Consider the following 27182-nt stretch of genomic DNA (forward strand, 5'->3'; position numbering starts at 1 on the left):
AAAGAAGAATACCAACAACTGTTTTCTTCTTTATTCTTTCATGGGATGTGGGCCTCACTGCCAAGGTCAGCATTTGTCATCCATCCCTAATTGCCCCTGAACTGAGTGGCTTGCTAGGCCATTGCAGAAGGCAGTTAAGAGCCGACTACATTGCTGTCGATCTAGAGTCATGTAGGCCAGACCGGATAATGGTGGAAGATTTTCTTCCCTACAGGACATTAACGAACCAGATGGGTTTTTACAACAATCAACGATAGTTTCATGTTCATCATTACTGGGACTAGTTTTAATTCCAGCTTTATTAGTTAATAGAATTTAAATTTCACCAGCTGCCGTGGTGGGATTTGAACCCAAGTTCTCGGAGCATTAGCCTGGGCCTCTGGACTACAAGCCTAGCAACATTATCACTGCACCATGATCTCCCCCCCGATCTGTGACAAGATCTTAAAGAATATGATATCATGCAAACCATAAAAAAGTGCAACAAAAGTTTGTTTTTTTGAAAAGTGTTAATTGCTTCAATTTTTGTTGGAAAATAGAACTTAAATACAATTCTCATCAATACCATTAAAAGATTAAAAGAAAAGCTTGATATACTAAGTACAGCAAACGAAATAGCAACTTACTTGTTGAGAAAAATCACTCTACAGTTATAGAGGTCATTTTTGTGCATGACTGGCCTAGATTGTAGGAAAAAGATGCAGGATTAAAACCAGTCACAACGAATTTGAGCTTATTCAACTGATCTTCAATTATTTTTCAATTTTATAATTTAATAACAAAAGAAAGAATCTCCAACCCAGAAGCTTGTTTTTAACTTCATACCACTGAAAATCTAATAGCTGTACAATTGTTTCAAGTAAAATAAGGATTGAAATCAGTTGACTACTTATTATCACTACTGAAACAGAATTAACAAATCAGCAGTCTACAGATTCAGAGCAGGAAAACAAAAATTAGCTTTTACATAAGCCATCAGCATTGAAGGGTTAAGGAATGGTACTGATAGAGGCAGAACTTGAGTATTTCTGAAAAAAAAAAGTGACTCATCAGGACACTCCACAAGAATACCAATATAAAGGGAAAACACTGATTTATACCGTATGTGAAGAGAGCGCTGATTTGTTGGCAAGTGGACTCTGATTGGTATTCTTGCGAAGTGTCCTGATGAGTGCAAGACAAAAAGTTTCGGCATGTCTCTTTTCTCAGCAATACTCAAGATTGAATGTTAAACTCGGAGCCCAGAAAATCATGATTCTTGAGTTGAGAGTCTTTATATGAACTGACTAATTATCACCATTATTGGCCAACCGACTCTGCTGCACTCGCTATGGAAGGAGAACAATTTTGTGTCATTCCCACGGGGAATGGTTATCCCATCCCTACAGAAGCCCATGTTCCTCAAAAAAAACTCATCTCACTGTCCGTGTTCTGCATAGTGAGCGCGCCTTTTCTTTTTGGTGGAATGTCCTCTGGTGATACATTGCCAAGACCAGTTAAACTGTCCAATTCAGTCTCCCTTCCTGCCTGCTACCTTAGGCTGAATCTGACACGCTGCAACTTCGGTGTCCTGATCACTGCTGAATTAAACCACAAAGCGTGTATCACCATGCCTACCTGCCTTAATCTACCTACCTCACCTGACTACAGCTGAAACCTTCAATCGCACTTATGTTACCACCTGGCTCAACTTTGTCAGCATTCTCCACTCATCACCTCAGGTCTCACCCATCTCCACCCTGTGCTTCAACCCATTGATTACTGATCCATCCATGTCTACCATTATAAATCCCCTCCAGCCCCATGTTCTAATCCATACCCTTTAGTTCTCCCACTCTGTTCCTTCTGTCTTGCTATGCCTCTCACCATTATTGAAAGCTTCCTGAAAACCAATCTCTTGGACTAGAGCTTCAGTCACAACTATAAGCTCAGCATTGCCACTCACTCTTTAATTCCTTTATCCCACTTTGAAAAGCATCCCTGGGTATTTTATGAGTTGAAGGTACTAAAGAATTGTAAGATGTTGTAGGCGAAGAGATTTCAAAGAAATACTTCAAACAGCATCAACATCACTTTCCAGTGCATGGTGCTATAATTGCACCTGGCAGTCAGGTTACCACCTTACAATCACTCCGGTGTAATTTCCTCATAAACCTGCTAGCATAGGGCTAAAGTAATTTTACCATGGAGAGAAGAGTCAGGAGATGTAACAAAAAGAATTAAATGCAGCGAGCTAAACACTAAAGTCGCCCAAGATTTCCTGATCATGATCATAATCATTCCCTTATTCAAACCTTTGTAATATTTTTCCCAACATGTCTGGCAATCAGCATTACTCTGATACGAACACAATATAATTCTCAACACAATATTCCACTCTGTATTTTTTAAATTCATGTGTTAACTTTTCCATTTCAAGTAGGTTAATGGCTGTGTTAGAATAGTACAAAGAGTATGTATGAGCCATAGTAAATGTTAAAATACAGATCATTATTTCACCCCTTGTAAATCTAAAATCCCAGCTTTAATGGTAGTGAGGTAATTTTAATTTGATTGTTTAATCAGCATTTCTGCATTAAATGCACTCACATTCCAACATCACATATTATGTCTTCAGTGACCGGAGAGATCAAAAGTTCTGCCAGCATTTGAAACGAGTGAAGAATGGTATCAGATTCCAAGTAGTGATCGGCACAGCCATACCCGCTGAGAGAAAAAAAAAGACACAGAATAACTTCTCTGAAAAAGAAATCCAAGAATTGTCAAATAGCTACATCAAGCAGTTCTCTTGAAAGTTGATATGAAGAGTCTTAATTTTCATCACTGAGGAGAGAGGAACCATAACAGTGTCATTTCCCCTGTAATGCTGTCATGTGCGTGCAATATAATGATGTGTGTTAAAACAAAGTGTTAAGCAAACAAAAGACTACATGCCCTTAAAGTTTGTTGCACAAAATTGTTGGTCCTACTGTCAGGTTGAAGCCTTTTGCACGACTCATCACCAAAGACTACTAGAGACCATTGTCAAAGCCAAAATTAATTCTCACTTGAAAAAGCATGGGTTAAGAAGAGACAGCCAGCGTGTATTTGGGTAAGGCAAATCATGTCTACCTAACCTAATTGAGTTCTTTGATGAAGTAACAGAATGGCTTAACAAAGGTAGTGCAGTAAATGCCATACAGATGGATTTTTGAAAGGCATTTGTTTAAGAACCACAAAACAGACCTATTCAGAAAATAGACCTACAAGGTATCAAATGGACGTTGGTAGCTTGGATACATAACTGGCTAAGGGATTGGAGGCAGAGTATAGTAGTGAACGGACATTTTTCTGAGTGGAGAGGTATGCAGAGGAGTCCCCCAAGAATCACTAGTTGGATCACTACTTTCCTTCTTATATATAAAAATGGCCTTTTAAAAAAATTCTTTTGCAGGGTGTGGGCTTCACTAGATAGGCCAGCATTTATTGCCCATCCCCAAATGCCCTTGAAAAGTCACCTTGGTGAGCCGCCTTCTTTAACCGCTGCAGGCCATATGATTTAGGTATACCCACAGTGCTGTTAGGAAGGGAGTTCCAGGATTTTGACCCAGTGACAGCGAAAGAGCCTGGACCTGGGTATAGGGAGTACAATTTCAATGCGGTTTCCTCTACATTGGAGAGACCAAATGCAGACTGGGTGACCACTTTGCAGAACACCTTCGGTCTCTCCGCAAGCATCACCCAGACCTCCCTGTCGCATGCCATTTTAACACTCCACCCTGCTCTCTTGCCCACATGTCTGTCCTTGGCCTGCTGCATTGTTCCAGTGAAGCTCAACGCAAACTGGAGGAACAGCACCTCATCTTCCGACTAGGCACTTTACAGCCTTCCGGACTGAATATTGAGTTCAACAATTTTAGATCTTAAACTCCCTCCTCCATCCCCACCCCCTTTCCGTTTCTTCCCCCTCCTTTTTGGTTTTTCCAATAATTTATATAGATTTTTCTTTTCCCACCTATTTCCATTATTTTTAAATGTATTCCACCGATCATTTATCTATACCTTTTATGCCCTTTTAGTCTTATTTCACCCCACCCCCATTACAGCTATCTATACCTTGCTTGTCCTGCTATCCACTCTTAATTAGCACATTCTTTTAGATAATATCACCACCTTCAACACCTCTTTGTTCTTTTGTCTGTGACATCTTTTGGTTATCTCCTCCTATCACTGCTTGCTTGTCCCAACAACCATCCCCCCTCTTCTCCACCCCCCCCTTAAACCAGCTTATATTTCACCCCTCTCCTATTTTTACTTAGTTTTGTTGAAGGGTCACGAGGACTCGAAACGTCAACTGTGCTCTTCTCTGCCGATGCTGCCAGACCTGCTGAGTTTTTCCAGGTATTTCTGTTTCTGTTTTTGTGTTGAGTACAATTTCAAAGTTTGCAGATGATACAAAACTTTGCAACGTGGTAAATAGTGAGGACGATATTAGCAGATTTCTGGAGAATTTAGCCTGCTGAAATGGGCAGATACATGTGCAATTGAATGTGGACGCATGTGAAGTGCTCCACTTTGGGAGGAACAACATAGAGAAGCAATCTAAGTATTATCTATTTTCTAAATAGCACTATTTGGAGAGGGGTGCAAGAGCGGACGGACCCCTAGGGATGCATATTCACAGCCCTTTAAAAGGTGACAGGATGGTTAAACAAGTGTATGGGTTAGTTGACTTTGTGAATGATCCTTGATCACAAAGACAAGGATGCTAAATGTTTGCAGTTCACTGGTTCAGCCTCAGCTGGAGTATTGTGTACAATTTTGTGCACCATACTTTAGGATGGATGTCAAGATCTCAGAAAGGAGGCAAAGGCGGTTTGCTAGGATGATGCCAAGGATGATGTAGTTCAGCCTTGTAGAGAGATTGGAGGAACTGAGATGATTCTCTTCAGAGCAGAGAAGGTTTAAGGGAGACCTAACAAAGGTATTCAAAGTTATGAGGGGTTTTGATAGAGCAAATAGGTTTACCCTGGCAATGAGTTGATAACCAGAGATCATAGATTCAAAACAATTGGCAGGGGAATAACTAGTAGAGAAATGAGGAGAATCTTTTTTTTAAACAAAGAGGAAGTCTGAAATATACTACCTGAAAGGGTGGTGGAAGCAGATTCAATATGAATTTCCACTGGACAATTAGAAAAAGAAAGAGTTTCTGAGGGGGGCTTGGGAGATTGTTTCTCCTGGCTGGGGAACCTAGAACACAAGGGCACAGTTTCAGGATAAGGAGCCAATCATTTAGGACTGACATGAGGAGAAATGTCTTCACCTAAAGAGTTGTGAATCTTTGGAATTCTCCACTCCAGAGGATTGTGGATGCTGCATCATTGAATACATTTAAGGCTGAGGTAGATTTTTGGTCTCTCAGAGAACCAAGGAATATGGGGAGTGGGCGGGAAAATTGGAGTTGAAGCTGAAGATCAACGATGAATGGTGGAGGAGGCTCAACGGGCCTTTTAGTCGACTGCTAGATCTTATGTTCTTAGGACTTAGGACTAAGTTACAGGGTTATGGGTGAGTTATGGAACAAATTTTTACACCTCTTTCAAAGATAAAAACAGAAAATGCTGGGGGTGAAAAAAATCAGCAGGTCAGGCAGCATCTGTGCACAGAGAAACAGGGGTAACATTTCAGGTCAATGACCTTTCATCAGCCCCCTCAAAGAGCCAGCACAGGCAAAACGGGCCATATGGCCTCCTTCTGTGCAAAGATTCTATGATTGTTCGACTGACCAAGTTCAGCAGCAGCTGAAAGAATGAAAATATCCAAAAACAATGACCATCACCGTACTGAAAACAAGGAAAGTGTGCCACACCTATCTACCTTAAAGTGTCTGTAACCAAACAATGAAATAAAAACCACCAATATCTAGATTTCTTATAATGAGTAGGATATGATTCCATAGCACCAATAAAAATCCAAGAAAATACCACAATCGCATATAATAAGCACATAACTTCAGATTAAGCATTAAGTAGTCAAGTTGCCATAAAACTCCCCCAAACATGTGAAATATCAATATTAACCCATACTGCAATGAGGTGTGATAAAGCTCAGCATGCTTATAGATCTTACCCTGCAATTTGAGAGGAAAAAGCTGGAATCAGATGTAACGGTATTACAGTTGAATAAAGGTAACTACAGAGGAATGAGGGAGGAGATGGCCAGAATTGACTGGGAGATGAGCCTAGCAGGAAAGACAGTGGAACGGCAATGGCAGGAGTTTCTGGGAGTAATTTGGGAGACACAGCAAAAATTCATCCCTAGGAAGAAGAAGCATACTAAAGGGAGGACGAGGCAACCATGGGAAGTCAGGGACAGCATAAAAGCTAAAGAGAAAGCATACAATGCGGCAAAGAGCAGTGGGAAACCAGGGGATTGGGAAGCCTACAAAGACCAACAGAGGACAACTAAAAAAGAAATAAGGAGGGAGAAGATTAAATATGAGGGTAAACTAGCCAGTAATATAAAAGAAGATTGCAAGAGTTTTTTTAGATATATAAAGGGTAAGAGAGAGGCAAAAGTGGACATTGGGCCGCTGGAAAATGACGCTGGAGAAGTAGTAGTGGGGAACAAAGAAATGGCGGAGGAACTGAATAGGTACTTTGCGTCAGTCTTCACAGTGGAAGACACGAGTGACATCCCCAAAGTTCAAGAGAGTCGGGGGGCAGAGGTGAGTATGGTGGCCATTACCAAGGAGAAGGTGATAGGAAAACTGAAAGGTCTGAAGGTGGATAAATCACCTGGACCAGATGGATTACACCCCAGAGTTCTGAAGGAGATAGCTGAAGAGATGGAGGCGTTAGTGGCAATCTTTCAGGAATCACTGGAGTCAGGGAGGGTCCCAGAGGACTGGAAAAGCGCTAATGTAACCCCCCTTTTTAAGAAGGGAGTGAGGCAAAAGACGGGAAATTACAGGCCGATTAGCCTGACCTCGGTCGTTGGTAAGATTTTAGAGTCCATTATTAAGGATGAGATTTGAAGTTCATGGTAAACTCAGGCAAAGTCAGCATGGTTTCATCAAGGGGAGGTCATACCTGACAAATCTGTTAGAATTCTTTGAGGAGGTAACGAGCAGGTTGGACAAAGGAGAGCCAATGGATGTTATCTACTTGGATTTCCAGAAGGCCTTTGACAAGGTGCCACACAGGAGGCTGCTCAGAAAGATAAGAGCCCATGGTGTTAGAGGCAAGGTACTAGCATGGATAGAAGATTGGCTGTCTGGCAGGAGGCAGAGAGTGGGGATAAGGGGGTTCTTCTCAGGATGGCGGCCAGTGACTAATGGAGTTCTGCAGGGATCAGTGTTGGGACCACAACTTTTCACTTTATACATTAATGATCTAGATGAAGGAACTGGGGGCATCCTGGCTAAGTTTGCAGATGATACAAAGATAGGTGGAGGGACAGGTAGTATTGAGGAGGCGGGGAGGCTGCAGAAGGATTTGGACAGGTTAGGAGAATGGGCAAAGAAGTGGCAGGTGCAATACAACGTGGGGAAGTGTGAGGTCATGCACTTTCGTAGGAAGAATAGAGGCATAGACTATTTTCTAAATGGGGAGAGAATTCAGAAATCTGGAGTGCAAAGGGACTTGGGAGTCCTAGTGTAGGATTCTCTTAAGGTTAACTTGCAGGTTGAGTTGGTAGTTAGGAAGGCAAATGCAATGTTGGCATTTATTTCGAGAGGACTAGAATAAAAAAGCAGGGATGTGCTGCTGAGGCTTTATAAGGCTCTGGTCAGACCACATTTAGAATATTGTGAGCAATTTTGGGCCCCGTATCTCAGGAAGGATGTGCTGGCCCTGGAGAGGGTCCAGAGGAGGTTCACGAGAATGATCCCAGGAATGAAAGGCTTAACATATGAGGAATGTTTAAGGACTCTGGGTCTATACACAATGGAGTTTAGAAGGATGAGGGGGGATCTGATTGAAACTTACAGAATATTGAAAGGCCTGAATAGAGTGGACGTGGGGAAGATGTTTCCATTAGTAGGAGAGACTAGGACTCGAGGGCACAGCCTCAGAGTAAAGGGAAGACCTTTTAGAACAGAGATGAGGAGAAACTTCTTTAGCCAGAGAGTGGTGAATCTATGGAATTCGTTGCCACAGAAGGCTGTGGAGGCCAGGTCATTGAGTGTATTTAAGATGAAGATAGATAGGTTCTTGATTGGTATGGGGATCAAAGGTTACGGGAGAAGGCGGGAGAATGAGGTTGAGAAACTTATCAGCCATGATTGAATGGTGGAGCAGACTCGATGGGCCGAATGGCCTAATTTCTGCTCCTATGTCTTATGGTCTTTTGGTCTAGATCTCGACTCAAATGGAGAAATCATATCAGCAACATTCTCTGATCACACTGCTCTCCCATTAACAGACAGATTATACCATGATAAAACCTCTGCTGTATATATGCACAGCCACTAAACAAATAGGACAAGTAACAGTCATTTCTCCAGCCATAAATCAACCTTTTAGACCTGAATACGTTTTCAACAGCGTCTCAGCTTGACATGTGGTGGAGATTTTGAGATTTGCAGGTCCAATAGGTTCTCTTAAATATTACCTCATTTCTCTTCTAACCACACAATCTTTCTTTTCCCCTCCTTTCCAGACTGAGTCTGGAATTGTTGTCACTCCACAGGTGCTGGGAATACACACTTGTAAGGCAATATCTGGTAAACCCCCTCTGTACTCTCTCCAAGGCCTTGACATCCTTTCTGAAGTGTGGTACGCAGCAGATGATACGCTGGCTGCCTTCTTCCATATCAAAGGAATATGACAGGTCCTTTCTGAAAGCAGGCCCCACGCATCACCAGTCTCGAGCGCAAAAAGCTGAAGGATAATTTGAGCTGAAAAACCCTCAAAGCTGCTTCCAGATCCTCAGCTTCTCCCCTCCTCACTAGTGGTGAAAGCTTCACCTGCTGCTCTTCATCTGATGTCTAAGTGCAAGGGAACACCAGCACCTCCGAGCTTCCCTCCAAGTCACACGCCATCCCAATTCGGACACATAACATCACCGTTCCTTCACTGTCACTGGGTCAACATCCCGGAGCTCTCTCTTAGCAGCACTGCGGGAGCAACTTTACCACATGGACTGCAGCAATTCTTGATGACAACCGGGAATGGGCAACAAATCTTGGCCTTTCTAGCAATTATGGTCAGGGGTTTATGGGTAGTAGCCAGAGGTTGGAATGTTGGCTTCCTTTTCTTCTCTGCTACCCTGTCACAGTTCCTGTAGCTCCACAGACTGGCGACTGAACATGGAACCTTTCTGGCCAAACTCAACTCCACGTAGTCTTTAAATACTGAGCCACCCAGGAATCTCCCAAACATTTTAAGCTTAGTGTCTGCTGTGGGAGACAAGACCAATTAAAGGGTCACCAGCTGAAGTGGTTTACTGTTCAAGCAGGCAGAGTGATTCACATGTCACGCAAACAAGTACCCTTCAAATATAATTCATTCTGAATTTCCATAATGAACTTTTAGAAAAACAAATTCACCAATAAAATTTTATTCCTATTAATCTTTGTTCACCAAAATAGCCCCCTCTCATGCATAATTCCAGGGCCATTGTCACATTGCTGTTTGTGAGAATTTGCTGTGTGCAGATTAGCTACAGCATTTTCTACATCACACCAGTGACCACACTTCAAAAGTACTTCTTTTGGGTTCCAAAGAAGAGTCATATTGCACTCGAACCATTAACTCTTTGTTTCTCTTTCCACAAAAGCTGCCAGACCTGCTGAGTTTTCCCAGCACTTTCTATTTTTACTTCAAAGTACTTCATTGGTTGTAAAGCACTTTGGGATCACCTAACGTCATGAAAGGAGCTATACAGAGCCTTTTTTTAATAAAAAAAAGTATTTTCCTTACTTTACTTACCAGATTTCCAGTTCAGGTCCAAGTCTGTATCTTGCCCCTTTTGATTTTGCTATTTCAATACCTGTATATTTTGAAAAACAAAATATTTTTAAAAGTAAGAGTATATTAAGAACCTGTTTATAGGTTATTTAAACTCTTGGATTTTGACAAGCACAAAAATAAATGGGTTATAAACCAGGGTATGAAAGAGAGACAGAGAAAGATAAAAAGAGAGAGAGAGAGAAGACAAGAGAATGAGATAGAGAGAATGATAGAGAGATAGATCATTAGATATAGATGGATTTTTGAGGAAACATTGTAATCAAATGATTTGACTATGTGCCAAAACAATGATGAGCTCTGTCTTTGCTGCAATGCAATGGACCTTGAGTTGACCTTCACAATCCTGAAGTCTTGATCAGCTCAAAGGGATAAACAGGATCCAGAGAGAGAATGGGAAAATTAAAATCATACAGATAAATAGATTTTATTTAAAATATCTCACAATTCTGTAAGCTATTTGACTTTCTGTTTGACTTTTTATATTTCCTCCCATTTTTGGAAACCCAGGCCATTACCCCTCCCTGTAAAAATTAACAAATTCCTTCCTGGCAATGATCTGATGGGCAAAGTCATTTCTTAAGCGTTCCCCCCTGAAGGGTGGCAGGAGACTTGTGTGGAGCATAAACACTGCCATAGACCAGTTGGGCCAAATGTACATTCTTGTAACCCAAGGTGTCAGAAAGTTAGATCAGAAATTACATTTTGTGTTCAGAGTTTCATATATGTTGCCTAAATTACCTTACTTCCTACTTTCCTACATTGCCCTACCTAAAAGAAATATTGCTTAGCAAGCAAGATTTCAAAAGCATAAGCGTAGTACAGCACTCAGGTGGACTTAAGAGATCTCGTGGCATTATTCCCAAGAAGAGCAGGGAATTATCCCCAGTGTCTTGGTCAATATTTATTCTTCAACCAACATCACTGTAACAAATCATCTGGTCGTTCTTATTATATCTCATTGCTATTTGTGGGGCCCTGCCATATACAAATGGCTGCTTTTCAATATGTTACAACGGTGACTGCACTTTCAAATTAATTAATTGGCTTTGAAGTGGCTGAGGTTGTGAACAGTGCTATATTAATGTATGTCTTCCTTTCTCCCATTCTAGGTGAGCAATGTCTTTTTTAACCTTCAAGAACAATCCCACTTTCAAGTGGCCTGACCAATCTAGGTGACCAAAACATGGTAATTTTCAAAGATGTCACTCAACTAAACAGAACTGCCTGGAAAGCTATCACTGTCTTGCCAGACTTTAATTAGTTCCCACAAAAACTGCACTTGCATTATGTTATTCCTGCCTCTTTTCTTCAGATGTATAAATCATTAGCCAAGTGCATGATTTTGCAAATAGGCCTCTTTATTCAGTTTTCAGTCCAACGATCAAGGCACATGAATGTACCGTTTATTTCCCATGACAATAGGCCCAGTTCACCCTGGTACAAGCGTAACCAATGTTTGACTATTCAAATATTTAACCCTTTAGTCTAAGCATCTCTAACACAATGTCAATATCTCACCACTAAAGGTGACTGAAGGGCAGTTTTAATAGATAAAAAAAAACTTGCATTTATATAGTGTCTTACATAACCTTAGGATGCCCTAAAGTGCTTGAAAGCCAATGACATACTTTTGAAGTGTGATCACTGTTATAATGCAGGAAACGCAGCAGCTAATTTGCAAATAGCAAACTCCCACAAAACAGTAAGGTGATAATGACCACATAATCTGTTTTTCTAATGTTGATTGATATTGGCCAGCACATCTGGAACATCTCCCCAACTCTTCTCTGAAACAGTGCCATTTGGTATCTTGTATGTCCACAAGGGCAGACAAGGCCTCGCTTCATCGTCTTATTCTTGAGCATCACCCCCAACAGAGCAGCAGTTCCTCAGTACTCCTCTGGAGTGTCAGCACAGATGTTTCTGCTCAGGCCCTGGAATGAGATTTGACCCCAAGCCCTCTGAACTCAGAGGCGAGAGTGAGCCAATAGTAGCTTTCTTTTCCACTCCAACATCGAAACTATTGTTAGTTGGAAGAACGTGAAAACAAGACACGAACAGGAAAACCACCAAGATAAAAGCAAAATACTGCGGATGCTGGAAATCTGAAATAAAAACAGAAAATGCTGGAAAAGCTCAGCAGGTCTGACAGCATTTGTGGAGAGAGAAACAGAGTTAACGTTCCAAGTCTGTAATACCCTTCTTCAGAGCTATAGAGTACAAATATGATGAAATTTATACAGTTTAAGGGGGATTGAGCAGGGGGCTAAAGAGATTGACAAAGATGTCATGGACAAAAATATATAGTGATTGTTAATGATAGTGATAAGGTGTGACAGTGCCATAAAGGTGAGAAAATAAATTCCTCCTCACCTGTTTTAAATGGGTGCCCCCTTAGTCTGAGATTATGTCCTCTGCTCCTAGACTCTCCCACAAGCGGAAACAACCTCTCAGCATCTACCCTGTCAAGCCCTCTAAGAATCTTATATGTTTCAATAAGGCTGCCTCTCATTCTTCTAAACCCAATGACTTCAGGCCCAAACCTACTCAGCATCATAATCTCCTCATAAGAAAATCCCTCCATCCCCAGGATCAACCTAGTGAACCTTCTTTGGACTGCCTCCAATGCCAGTATATCTTTCCTTAGGTAAGGGGACCAACATTGTACAGTGTTCAGGGTGTGGTCTAACTAGTGCCTTGTATAGTTTTAGCAAGACTTCCCTATTTTATACCCCATTTCCTTTGAAATAAAGGCCAACATTCCATTTGCTTTCCCTATTACCTGTTGAACTTGTATGTTAGCTTTTTGTGATTCATGCACAAGGACTCCCAAATCCCTCTGTGCTGCAGCTTTCTGCAGCCTTTCTTCATTTAAATAATATTCAACTCCTCTATTCTTCCTGCCAAAGTGCATAACTTCACATTTTACCACGTTATATTCCATCTGCCAAGTTTTTGCCCACTCACTTAACCTGTCTATATACCTCTGTAGACTCCTTGTGTCATCCTCATCCCTTGCCTTACCACCTATTTTTGTATCATCCACAAACTTGGCGACAGTACATTCACTTCCCTCATCTAAGTCATTAATATATATTTTGTAAATAATTGAGGCCCTAGCACTGATCCCTGTGGCACTCCACTAGTTACAAGTTGCCATCCCAAAAATGCCTGCCTTATTACCAACTCTCTGTCTTCTATTAGTCAGCCAATTCCCTATTCATGTTAATATGCTACCCCCAACACCATGGGCTCTTATCTTATTAAGTAGCCTTATATGAGGTACCTTATCGAACACCTTTTGGAAATCCAAATATATTACATCTACTGGTTCCCCTTTATCTATCCAGCTTGTTACCTCCTCAAAGAATTTGAATAAATTTGTTAGACATGATTTCCCCTTCATGAAGCCATACTGACTCTGCTTGATTAGATTATCTTTTTCTAAATGCTGTGCCTTAAATCCTTTGTAATAGACGCTAACATTTTCCCAATGAAAGATGTTAAGCTAACTGGCCTATACTTACCTGTTTTTTGTCTCCCTTCCTTTTTGAGTAAGGGCGTTACATTGGCCGTTCTCCAGTCCTCTGGGACTTTTTACAGAATCTAAGGATTCTTGGAAGATTACTACCAGTGCATCCACTATCTCTGTAGCTACTTCCTTTAATACCCCAGGATGCAACCCATCAGGTCCAGGTGTTTTATTGACCTTTAGCCCCATTAGTTTCCCTAGTACATTTTCTCTAGTGATAGTTATTGCATTCATTTCCTCCACCCCTTTTGCCCCTTGATTATTTAGTATTTTTGGACTGCTATTAGTATCTTCTACTGTGAAGACTGAAGCAAAGTATTTATTCAGCTCCTCTGCCATTTCCTGGTTCCCCATTATTATTTCCCCAGCCTCATTCTCTAAGGGGCCTATGTTCACTTTGGCCTCTCTCTTCCTTTTTATATATTTAAAGAAGCTCTTACTGTCAATTTTTATATTACTTGCTAGTTTACCCTCAAAGTTTATTTTCTCCCTCTTTATTTTTTTTTTGGTGATCTTTAATGGTTTTTAAAACTTTCCCAATCTGCTGGCTTACCACCATCTTTGCCACATTGTATGTTTTTTCTTTCAAATTTGATACTGTCCTTAACTTCCTTGGTTAACCATTGTTGATTTATCCCCTTCCTTGAATCCTTCTGCCTCACTGGGATATATCTTTGTGGTGAGTCATGAACTATTTTCTTAAACGTCTGCCATTGTTCATCAACCGTCTTTTCTGCTAAACTGCTTTCCCAGTCCACTCCAGCCAACTCTGCCCTCATTCATTGTAATTACCCTTATTTAAGTTTAGCACAGTTGTTTCTGACCCAAGTTTCTCACTCTCAAACTGAATGCTAAATTCTACCATATTATGGTCACTGTTTCCTACGGGATGCTTTACTCTGAGATCATTTATTAAACCTGCCTCATTACATATTACCAGATCCAAAATAGCTTGATCCCTGGTTGGATTCACAACATATTGTTCCAAGAAACTGTCCCAAATACACTCTATGAATTCTTGCTTGTGTCTGGCTCTGCCAATTTGATTTTCCCAATCTACATGAAGATTAAAGTCACTCATGATTAATGTATTGCTTTTTTTACATGCACTCATTATCTCCTGATTTATTCTCTGTCCGACAGTATAGCTATCAGGGGGCCTATAGACTGCTCCCACCAGTGTCTTCTTCCCCTTGTTATTTCTTACCTCCACCTATATGGATTCTACATCTTCTGATCCAAGATACTTTGTTGCTATCATACTTATTCCATCTCATACTAACAAAGCTACCCCACCATCCTTTCCTTCCTGCCTGTACTTTCAAAAAGTCACATACCCTGAATATTTAGTTCCCAGCTTTGATCTCCTTGTAACCACATTTCCCTTATGGCCATAAGATCATTCCCATTAACCTCTATTTGTGCCGATAATTCATTCATTTTGTTCCGGATATTACACGCGTTAAAGGGCCATTAATTTTTTACAATTTTTTAACCATTTTTCCCCTTTGACCCTATTTGCTGCTGTTTATTTATGTTTGTACACTCTGTCCCTTCCTGTCACACTCTGGGTATCATTACCTAAATAGCTGTCCTGCAAAGTTGCCATATCCTTTTGCTTTGTAAGCCTACATATCCCCTTTCCAGAATCCTATCTCCCTCCCCAGCCCCACCCCCACCCCATTTAGTTTAAAGCCCTAGTTATTCGATTCGCCAGGACACCGGTCCCAGCACAGTCCAAGTGAAGCCCGTCCCACCAGAACAGCTCCCTCCTACCCCAGTATTGGTGCCAGGTGCCCCATGAACTGAAACCCATTCCTCCCACACCAATCTCTGAGCCACGCATTTAACTTTGCCTGTGGCTCAGGTAGCAATTCCAAGGTTGGAGGTTTTGCTTTTTAATTCAGCTTCTAACTGTTCAAATTCTTTCAGCAGAACCTCCTTTCTAGTCCTATCAATAACCAACATGTCCTATATAATGGAACCCCTAGACAAAAATTTACGCATCCTGCGAGATGGGACGGCTGCTAAAATTTGGGAAAATACAATCCTGGGGCGGAAAAGACAAAACTAAAACCTAAAAAAGTAAAATAATTTCCAAGTACAGTGACGAAAATGATTCTGATTTACTATATACTAATTAACGTATACTAGTGCAAGGTGCATATCGTTTAACTTACTATGCATCGAGACTTTTTAAAAAAAAACTTACTTTTTAAAATTCTCTGAAGGTTTCCTTCAAAATCTAGTGCCCATTGATTCAATGCGCAAGTCGCCAGTGTCACTTTACGACCCAGCATTGTGCAAAAAAGGCTGAACTTTTGTCGATGTTGTTAGAAGGTATGATTATATAAGATTAATTAAAACCTGAAAACAGCGGACATCACAAGCTCTCGAAGTTACTGCAATTCCATTTAAAGTCATCTCTCTCTCTCTCTACTTTCCTTCCGGGTCAATATTATCTCTCTGGTGCAGAGGGGGAGTCGAGAACCGCCTTCAGCTCTGTTATTTCCAATTGCAAGCGTGGGTTCATCACTGTTTACAATCTTGTGCTGCTTTCACTCTGTTTTTTATAAAACCACGGGTTTTATACCATCTGGGTGCAAATTGTGTGATATTTCCCTTGAAGTACATAGGCGCAGAAACACAAACTCTGCAGCTGCTGCTGCCTCCTTCTCCTGTCTTAATCTCACCCCCTCGAATCCCTGGTTGGATTCATTTGCTGCATGGACATTGCACTGCAACTGGATCCTGAAAGCAAGGGGTGCCAACCGTCCAAACTTGTCAGGGAGTCTCCAGGGATTGAAGATTTTCCGGGAACAATCCAGGAGAAAAATTATCGGGGCATTGAAAATAAATAGGTTTTTGAACACTATTGATCACTTGTTATAACATTGTTGGAGTTGGGAAGGAACTGACAGCTTGATTGATAGTCAGGGCTCCAATCAGATAATGATGAGCTTGTTGGCTTCCCAATTGGCCTGGGAAGACATTGGCTGTGAGAATGGACATGCTAGCTAACCAATGGGGGGAGCATCGGGGTGGGTCAGACGGAGGGAAGAGGCTCTGTGTTGAAATCTCCAGAATTACATACAACCAGAGTTAGAAACTCTAATCCTAGTATAGAGCGAAAGAGTGATTTAGGTTAACTAATGGAAACTGTTGCAGACTGCTCTTTTTCAGAATTTCCTTTCAATATATTCTCTTTGTCTGATTTACAGTGGGGACAATGAATGGCAACCTTCTTCCAGTGTGGACAGTGACATAGTGGTATTGTCACTGACTACTATTCCAGAGACATGGCAGATGGTGAAATTTGAATTCAATAAAAATCTGGAATTAAATGTCTAATGAAGACCATGAAGCCATTGCCAAGTGTCATAAAAACCCATCTGGCTCACTAAGGAAGGAAATCTGCTGTCCTTACCTGGTCTTACACGTGACTCCAGACCCACAGCAATGTGGTTGACTCTTAAATGCCCTCTGAACAAGGGCAATGAGGGATGGGCCTAGCCAGTGATGCCCATGTCCCATGAATGAATTAAAGAAAAGTTGTCCGTGTCAATGTCACCATCTTCATATCTCATTTTCAGGTGTCCTTGTAGCGAAGGTATGGATGCCAACCAATCAAGTCATGACTCAAGTAGTCAGTTCAGTGTAAAAGGGTCTTTGGCTATACATTGTCAACCATCCGATGAAATAAAAACAGAAAATGCTGGAAAAACTCAGCAGGTCTGGCAGCACATGTGGAGAGAGAAACAGAGTTAACGTTTCCAGTCTAAAATGACTCTTATTCAGCACTCTGAAGAAAAGTCATACAGACTCGAAACATTGATTCTGTATCTCCGTCCACAGGTGCTGCCAAACCTGCTGAGTTTTTCCAAGATTTTCTGTTTTTATTTCAGATTTCCAGCATCCGCGGTATTTTGCTTTTATCATCCATCCGATGAACGTGGTTGAGCCAATGCAGATGTCGTTGACTTAGCAGTGAGTATATGCTGTTGGAATTTGCACACCCCAGGACCTCTGAGATGGTGACCTTGTCCTGCCAAGAGATGCGAGGATACATCTGAGACAGTGAAGGTGGAAAATGTTCAGCCTTTTCTCCTGCCTAACATATGTTGTCCAGATCTTATTACTGTAAAGGAGTGTGCTGAGGACACAGGCTTGGTATACTCGCAGTTTGGTGTTCTCTGTCAGGTTGTTGTTGTTCCACACTCTCTTACTCAGTTTGGACATAACAGCTGCAGCTTTTGCAATGTGTGTGTGATTTCAGCATCAAGTGACAGATTGCTGATGATTGTAGAGCCCAAATATTTGATAACTATCTCCAGCAACACATTGTCATTGCTGATAGAAGATAGTTTGATAACATCCTGGACCATGATATTTGTCTTCAGGTAATGTAGGAAAATTGAGTTGAGGTACAGATCAAGCATGATGTAATAGAATGGCTAAAAGGGCTGAATGGCCTATTCCTGTACCTGTTATGGGGATGGTAGCACAATAGTAATGTTACTGGGCTAGCAATCTAGGGTCCTGGACTAATGAACCTTTGCTGTACCACCGCCAATGTAAGTATATCCTTCCTTAAATGTGGAGACCAAAACTGCACACAGTAATCAATGTGAGGTCTCACCAATGCCCTGTACAATTGTAGCAAGACTTCTTTATTCTTGTACTCAAATCTCCTTGCAATAAAGGCCAACATTCAATTTGCTTTCCTAATTGCTTGCTATTCCTGCATGCTAGCCTTTTTTGTATTCCTTGCACGGGTATACCCAAGTCTCTCTGAACATCAGCATTTATAAGTTTCACACCTTTTAAAAAATATTCTACTTTTCTGTTCTTACTATTGAAGTGAATAACCTCACACTTCCCACAATATACTCCATCTGTCGCCTGGTTTCCCACTCACTTAACCTGTCTATATTTCTTTGTAGCCCCTCTGTGTCCTCCTCACAGCTTGCATTCCCGCCCAGCTTTGTATTGTCAGCAAACTTAGATACACTACTCTCTGTCTCTTTGTCTAAATCATTTATATTGACTGTAAATAGCTGAGGCCCCAGCACTGCTCCATGCGGCACTCCACTTGTCATAGTCTGCCAACTTGAAAATGCCTCATTTATCCATACTCTCTGTTTCCTGTCCATAGACCACTCCTCTATCCATGCTAGTATATCATCCCCGACTCAATCAACCTCTCTTCAGTTCTGAACAAGGGTCATACTCAAAACATTAACTCTGTTCCTCTCTCCACAGATGCTGCCAGGCCTGCTCAGTTTTCCCAGCATTTTCTGTTTTAATTCCATCAGGCCTCATCTTGTGTACTAACCTTTTATTAACCTTTTGTGTGATGTCTTCCTGAGAAAGAGCAGAAGATTTATGCTCCATGGAATTACTGCCACTCCCCTAGGGCGACAGCCCAGCAATCCTAGTAACCTGCTGGAGTGCAGATTGCTGAACTGCTGTGATGCCCTGCAAACTGCTTACAGCACTGGTATCCACAGCCATGATCAACACGCAGAGATTTCATGACCTCAGTTTGAACTTCCACTGCAGCATTGAAATGTTGACTTTTGCCCATACTGTACTGCAGTGGAAGCTGAGACATCGGCCATCAAATGCTACACCAAGGACAGGTCCAAAAGTGCTTTCATGGATTTGGCCACCACTTCTACACTGGAAAGCATGGGTTCCAAGCTATGTGTAAAACCCTGTACCAAGTTAGACCTAGAGTCCTCCACGCTCCTTGACAATGACAACAGGCTTTCTGGTAGGCAAGCCAGTGAAGCATGCATCTCTCTGTGTATATCCATTTGTCCATCAGCCTTTTCTTGTATGTCACCCCATCAAAGTCTTCATCTGAGTCCTCTGTAGCAGAATATAACCTCGTCCTCCGGGCAGCTGGCACCTATGGTATCCTTTCCTCCTGCCATGGCTGCAGCTCTCTTGTGCCCACTGACTCACCACATGCTGATGCCATTTCTGTACAAGCCTCTAAAGTCCGCACAGTGCTAGCATCTGAGCTGGTGGCTGCGATTGTCGGATCGAGTGACGATATGTCTTCCTCCTCGGTCTGTTCTTCCTCTGGGCCTTCAACCACCCACTTCACTGGTTGGCCAGATGGCAGTTCTTCAGTATCTAAAAGCAGAGATGCACAACAAGAGAGGAGGGGTTGCTGAGGGGAGGGTGGGGGTGCATGTTGGTGAAAAGAAGAGTTGTACAGTTACACCATCGGCAGCTTGTGCATCTTACCAGATTGTGGGATGAGGGTAAAGTGGGATTTCAGAAGGTGCATTCAGCAGGGGCAAACTCATCCTTGAAAGCTTCAGTGACACCACTGATCACAGCCTCTTTGACTGCTACTCCAAACAGCCCGAGCACCATCTCCTCCATGGGGATCGGTACATGCAACCCTGCCTGGCCCCCTGCCTTTATTCTACTGTTCACTTTGTGGCACCTTGTCCTGCAAAAGAGAAAAAGGTTTGTCAGTGAGTGTGTTGCTGTGTATTTGGGCTATGTGCCTGCCACAGTTGAAGAGCTGTCATTATGTGCAAGCTGTGAGATGTAAAGGTGCTGCTGACAGAAATGTTAAGTGTTTGAGGGTGAGATGAGGCATATGAATGTGAGATTTGAGTCGTGGTTGATAGAAATTGGTGGTGATGGTCAAGTGCTGAATGAAGCAGTATGTGAGGCTGGTGGTGCAATTGGTAGGATTTGATATTCATTGACCTTGACCACTCATGCGAGGTCATTTAGCTTTTTGCAACAATGCATCCTGGTCCTCAGCATCAGACTATTGACATTGACTGTCACAGCCACCTGCTCCCACTGCCTTTGAGCACTGGTCTGGAGGACTTCCTGGCCCACTGAGGGAAAGCAAACCTCAATCCTCTGGACACCTCCTGCATCAGCAACTCCAGTGCAGCACCTGAAAACCTGGGACACGCTCTGTTGCCTCTCTTGTGCTATTTCGGCTCCTCCCTGAAGGTTTTCGAATGTTGTCCAAGCAATTTTAGCCTCTGCTGCAGCCAGAATGCACTTTGCCATTCAGAGGTGCAGTCTGGCTTTAAATGATGCAGCCTAACTTTAAGTGGTAAAAGCAAAAAACTGCGGATGCTGGAAATCCAAAACAAAAACAAAAATACCTGGAAAAACTCAGCAGGTCTGGCAGCATCTACAGAAAGGAGCACAGTTAACGTTTCGAGTCCGAATGGCCCTTCAACAGTCTTCTACTTTTAATTAGTTCTGTTGAAGGGTCATTCGGACTCGAAACGTTAACTGTGCTCCTCTCCGTAGATGCTGCCAGACCTGCTCAGTTTTTCCAGGTATTTTTGTTTTTGTTTTTAACTTTAAGTGGTGTTCTCCCTGCATGAACCTGTATTTTCCAATGCGGCATGCAGTCACTCAACAGTGTGTTCAGTGGTGGATTGCATAACACAATCATGGAAATGAGCAGGGAGCACGAATCTCATGTGTATCACTTAGATGGGGTGCTGGGTAATCGTGCATGGCGGCCTCTGCGCCAGATTTCAGGGGCTTTCTAATCTGCCCCACCTCCCCGCCCAAACTGTTTCCAGTGGCAGAGGATTAGGCAGTCAGAAGGCACAGATTTATTGTCGCTGCAAAAATAACCTCAGGTGGGGAAATGCAAAATTGTTTTACGTACCAGGCTTTTGTGATCTGGTGTGTACTGCATGAAAAGGTGGTGGAAGCAGATTCAACAGCCAAGGATTATTGGAAAAAGTTGCTTGATGTAAAAAGAAGGAGCTCTAACGCATAAAGGCCACTAATGGCCAGGACTTTGGCATTCTGAGCTGGTTTATTGCTCAGAAACTAACCAGGCCATGAGGACATCTTCAGATAAGGAAGTGGTGGAACCTTGGCTTAACTGAAACAGATAACAGAAAACAGAATGTGGAAACAGATGGCCTTGGTCACACAACCGTTTGGACTCTACATGAGACACTGAATGATTTGCTACCTTCTGGTTAGTGCCTCATCAAAATCTGTCCACGTCACCAAGGACTAAGGGTTGGAGAAAAGAAGATTATTCACACAGTGAGCATGTAGGGAAAGGTGATCGGAAGAAGGCAGTTTGGCTTCCTCGGAGCTGCAGTCAACGATAAGAAACTACCGCCTGAAAAGACAGAGGACAGCAAGAAACAAACCATGAGAAAACCGTGGGCTGGATTTTACCAGGCCTCTGGGGATTGGCTAGGAGGTGCGGAGAATTGTAAAATGGTGGCGGAAATGGTCGGGTGGGAAGCCCAATGTCTTTCCCTTGCTACGGATTATCCTTTTTTTAATTCATTCAAGGGACGTGGGCGTCATTGAAAATTTATTGCCCATCCCTAATTGCCCTTGAGAAGGGCAATTAGCAGAAGCTAATATTTTATGAACTTGTGTTGCAGCCACAGTTCACAACAATAGTCGGGATGCGACTTGAGTTTATCACTATCATCTACAGTGATTTTGCAAGTAGTGGATAATAAAGTAACTAATGGTAATAAAACATACACTATTCAATAATAACAAAATAATAAGGAATCCTCCGTACCAACCTATAAAATCTGTCTCGCTTTTCTCCTTCACTTTTATAAGTAATTTTCCAGATCATTAAACATGTTACTGCAAGCAGTTCTCTCTGTTTGTACTATTGCTGATTTGTTCAAACTTCTCTTTCAGGTCATTCTTTGGCTCACATGGTAGTTTCACAAGGCAGGAATTCCCACCCACAGCATGTAGCAGTGTTTCGGACCCCCACAGCAATTTTTCATAAATTTCAACCAAAAACATTTCTTTATTTTATATACTTAATTTTTTTCCCTTCATTTTTAATCATTTTCTCAGCTTCTGATATCCGTTTTTTTTCCTCTTCTATTTTCTCCTCCATATGTTTTCTCTGTCCTTTTATGGTTTGTTCTCAGAAAGTGCATGATACTGGCGTTTATTGCCCACCCTAGTTGCCCTCAAATGGCGATGGTGGACCTTGTATTTTAACCACTGCCACTCTAGTGGAGATGGTGCTCCTGCTATAGTGTTAGGAAGGGAATTCCAGGATTCAGACCCAGAGACAATGAAGAAACAGTGACGTATCTTCAAGTCAAGATGGTGTGTGACTTGCGAGTGAATTTGGAGGTGATGGTGTTCCCATAACATTGCTCCTCTTGTACTTCACTGTGATAGATGTTGCAAGGGAGAGATGTGCTGGTGAAGCAACCTTGCCGAGTTGCTGCTGTACCTACTCAACATTGTACATGCAGCATCCACAGTGCATCAGAAATGGAGCTGATTGATATTGAGTCTAATTGAGCTTCTTGAATGTGTTTGTTATTGCACCCACCCAGGCAATTGGGGAGTATTCCATCATACTCCTGGGTTGAATGATGGTGAAGAGATTTTGAGGGATCAGCAGTGAGTCACTTGCCACAGAGTATCCAGCTGCTGCTCTTATAGCCAGTAAGGCCGTAAGACCATAAGACACAGGAGCAGAAGTAGGCTATTCAGCCCATCAAGTCTGCTCCACCATTCAATGAGATCATGGCTGGTCTGATAATCCTTAACTCCAGTTCTTGCCTTTTCCCCACACCATGTGTGATTCACTTACTGATTAAAAATCTGTCTATTTCAGCCTTGAATACACTTAACGACCCAGCCTCTACAGCCCTCTGCAGTAAAGAATTCCACAGATTGACTACCCTCTGAGAGAAGAAATTCCTCCCCATCTCTGTTTTCACTTTATACATTAATGATCTGAATGAAGGAACTGAGGGCATCCTGGCTAAGTTTGCAGATGATACAAAGATAGGTGGAGGGACAGGTAGTATTGAGGAGGCGGGGAGGCGGCTGAAGGATTTGGACAGGTTAGGAGAATGGGCAAAGAAGTGGCAGATGGAATACAACGTGGGGAAGTGTGAGGTCATGCACTTTGGTAGGCAGAATAGAGGCATAGACTATTTTCTAAATGGGGAGAGAATTCAGAAGTCTGAAGTGCAAAGGGACTTGGGAGTCCTAGTCCAGGATTCTCTCAAGGTTAACTTGCAGGTTGAGTCAGTAGTTAGGAAGGCAAATGCAATGTTGGCATTTATTTCAAGAGGACTAGAATATAAAAGCAGGGATGTGCTGCTGAGACTTTATAAGGCTCTGGTCAGACCACATTTAGAATATTGTGAGCAATTTTGGGCCCCGTATCTCAGGAAGGATGTGCTAGCCCTGGAGAGGGTCCAGAGGAGGTTCATGAGAATGATCCCGGGAATGAAAGGCTTAACATATGAGGAACATTTGAGGACTCTGGGTCTATACTCGATGGAGTTTAGAAGGATGAGGGGGGATCTGATTGAAACTTACAGAATATTGAAAGGCCTGGATAGAGTGGACGTGGGGAAGATGTTTCCATTAGTAGGAGAGACTAGGACCCAAGGGCACAGCCTCAGAGTAGAGGGAAGACCTTTTAGAACAGAGATGAGGAGAAATTTCTTTAGCCAGAGAGTGGTGAATCTATGGAATTCATTGCCACAGAAGGCTGTGGAGGCCAGGTCATTGAGTGTATTTAAGATGGAGATAAGATAGGTTCTTGATTGGTAAGGGGATCAAAGGTTACGAGGAGAAGGCGGGAGAATGGGGTTGAGAAACGTATCAGCCATGATTGAATGGCGGAGCAGACTCGATGGGCCAAATGGCCTAATTTATGCTCCTATGTCTTATGGTCTTATGGGTGCCCCCTTACTCTGAGATTATGCCCTCTGGTCCTAGACTCTCCCACAGGCGGAAACAACCTTTCAGCATCTACCATGTCAAACCCACTAAGAATCTTATATGTTTGAATAATGTCGCCTCTCATTCTTCTAAACTCCAAAGAGTACAGGCCCAAACCTACTCAACCTCTCATCATAAGAAAATCCCTCCATACCTGGGATCAACCTCGTGAACCTTCCCTGACTGCCTCCAATGCCAGTATATCTTTCCTTGGATAAGGGGACCAAAATTGTTCACAGTATTCTAGGTATGGTCTAACTAGTGCCTTGTTTAGTTTTAGCAAGACTTCCCTATTTTTTACTCCATTCCCTTTGAAATAAAGGCCAACATTCCATTTGCCTTCCCTATTACCTGTTGAACTTGTATGCTAGCTTTTTGGGATTCATGCATGAGGACCCCCAAATCTCTCTGTGCTGCAGCTTTCTTCAGTCTTTCTCCATTTAAATCATATTCAGCTCCTCTATTTTCCTGTCAAAGTGCATAACCTCACATTTTCCCACATTATATTCCATCTGCCACATTTTTGCCCACTCACTTAACCTGTCTATATCCCTCTGTAGAGTCTTTGTGTCATCCTCACCACTTGCCTTCCCATCTATTTTTGGGATATGGCTAGTTCTGTTAAACCTCTGGGTGGTGGTGGCCCACAATGTAGATATGCAGCAACGGTGGTGTTTTTAAAGGTCAAGACAAAATGGTTGAGTTCTCTGCCTTTAAGTGGCCATTAAATGCCACTCATGTGGCACAAAGTGGCTGCTTGCCACTTGTCAGCTCAGACTTGCTTGGACTGCTTCATTGTCACAAGAGTAGCGAGTGAAGCTAAACACTGTGAAATCATCAGTGAAAAGCCCCATTCCAGACATTATGATGGAGAGAAAGACACTGCTTAAGCGGATGAAGTCATTAGGCCAAGACACATTGCCGTGAGGTGTTCACTCCTGTGCTGTTAATTTGTTCTGTTGCTTTCCAATACCTCAGGCAAATAGCTACTATTCAGGTCTGAGTCTTCAGAATGATTATCAGTAGGCTATTTGACTCTGGGGGAGGTGGTGTCATAGTGGTATTGTCACTGAACCGGTAATTCAGAGACTGCCCCCCAGGCTCAAATCCCATTATGGCAGTTGGTGGGATTTGAATTTCAATAAAAATCCGGAATTAAAAGTCTAATGATGACCATGAAAGCATTGTCAATTGTCGTAAAAACCCATCTAGTTCAAAAATGTCCTTTAGGAAGGGAAATCTGCCATCCTACATGTGACTCCAGATCCGCAGTAATGACCCCATGAAGTCTCATGGCATCAGGTGAAACATGGGCATGGAAACCTTCTGCTGATTGCCACATACTGCACCCACACCACCACCCCCACCCCCACCCTCAGCTGATGAATCAGTACTCCTCCATGTTGAACACCACTTGGAGGAAGCACTGAGGGTGGCAAGGGTGCAGAATGTACTCTGGGTGGGAGACTTCAATGTCCATCACCAAGAGTGGCTCGGTAGCACCACCAGAAACTGAACTGGCCGAGTCCTAAAGGATATTACTGCTAGACTGGGCCTGCAGCAGGTGGTGAGGAAATCAACAAGAGGGAAAAACACACTTGATCTCACCCTCATCAATCTGCCTACTGTAGATGCATCTGTCCATCACAGTATCAGTAGGACTGACCACCACACAGTCTATGTGCAGACAAAGTCCTGTCTTCACATTGAGGATATCCTCCATTGTGTTGTGTGGCACTACCACCGTGCTAAATGGGATAGATTTCAAACAGCTCTTGCAACTCAGGACTGGGTATCCATGAGGCACTGTGGGCCATCAGCAGAATTGTATTCAACCACAATCTGCAACATCATGGCCTGGCATATCCCCCACTCTACCATTACCACCAAGTCAGGGGATGAACCCTTTTTCAATGAAGCATGCAGGACGGCATGTTAGGAGCAGCACCAGGCATACCTAAAAATGAGGTCTCAACCTGGTGAAACTACAACACAGGACTACTTGCATGCCAAACACCGTAAGCAACAAGTGACAGACAGAGCCAAGCGATTCCACAACCAACGGATCAGATCTGAGCTCTACAGTCCTTCCACATCCAGTCGTGAATGGTGGTGGACAATTAAACAACTCACTGGAGGAGGAGGCTCCATAAATATCCCCATCGTTAATGATGGAGGAGCCCAGCACATCAGTGCAAAAGATAAGGCTGAAACATTCACAACAATCTTCAGCCAGAAGTGCCGAGTGGATGATCCATTTTAGCCTTCTCTGAAGATCCCCAGCATCACAGATGCCAGTCTTCAGCCAACTTGATTCACTCCATGTGATATCAAGAAATGGCTGAAGGCACTGGATACTTTAAAGGCTCTGGGCTCTGACAATAATCCGGCAATGGTACTGAAGGCTTGTGCTCCAAAACTCGCCAGGCCCCTTGCCAAGCTATTCCAGTACAGCTACAACACTGGCATCTACCTGGCAATGTAGAAAATTGCCCAGGTATGCCCTGTACACAAAAAGCAGGACAAATCCAACCCGGCCAAATACTGCCCCATCAATTTACTCTCAATCATCAGTAGAGTGATGGCAGGGGTCATCAACAGTGCCATCAAGCGGCACTTGCTTAGCAATAACCTGCTCACTGATGCTCAGTTTGGTTTCTGCCTGGGCCACTGAGCTTCTGACCTCATTACAGCCTTGGTTTAAACTTGGACAAAAGAGCTAAACTTCCAAGGTGAGGTGAGAGTGACTGTCCTTGGCATCAAGGCAACATTTGACTGAGTATGGCATCAAGGAGCCCTAGCAGAACTGGAATCAATGGGAATCAGGGGGAAAACTCTCCATCTGTTGGAGTCATACCTAGCACAAAGGAAGATGGTTGCGGTTGTTGGAGGTCAATCATCTCAGTTCCAGGACATCATTGCAGGAGTTCCTC

General features: G+C 42.7%; 1 protein-coding gene across 5 annotated transcripts in view; it reads right to left on the reverse strand.

The window, feature by feature from the left end:
* nadsyn1 (NAD synthetase 1) overlaps positions 1 to 15831 on the reverse strand; it is a 68678-nt gene extending 52847 nt beyond the window's left edge. For 4 of the 5 annotated variants that reach the window (XR_013577603.1, XM_078549500.1, XM_078549502.1 and 1 more), the window contains exons 1-4: positions 15701 to 15831; positions 9915 to 9975; positions 2590 to 2706; positions 627 to 680 (exon numbers count right to left, since the gene is read on the reverse strand). Coding sequence is in view for 4 of the 5 variants with exons in the window: in XM_078549500.1 (XP_078405626.1) it covers positions 627 to 680; positions 2590 to 2706; positions 9915 to 9975; positions 15701 to 15788 (320 nt within the window). In the remaining variant the exon portion in view is untranslated. Of the gene's footprint in view, positions 1 to 626; positions 681 to 2589; positions 2707 to 9905; positions 9976 to 15700 lie in introns of those variants that run through there. The other variant, XM_078549501.1, reaches the window with a different exon arrangement.
* Positions 15832 to 27182: the final 11351 nt, after the last annotated feature.

Source organism: Cetorhinus maximus, chromosome 9 (genome assembly GCF_964194155.1).
Source record: "Cetorhinus maximus chromosome 9, sCetMax3.hap1.1, whole genome shotgun sequence".
NCBI classification, from domain to species: Eukaryota; Metazoa; Chordata; class Chondrichthyes; order Lamniformes; family Cetorhinidae; genus Cetorhinus; species Cetorhinus maximus.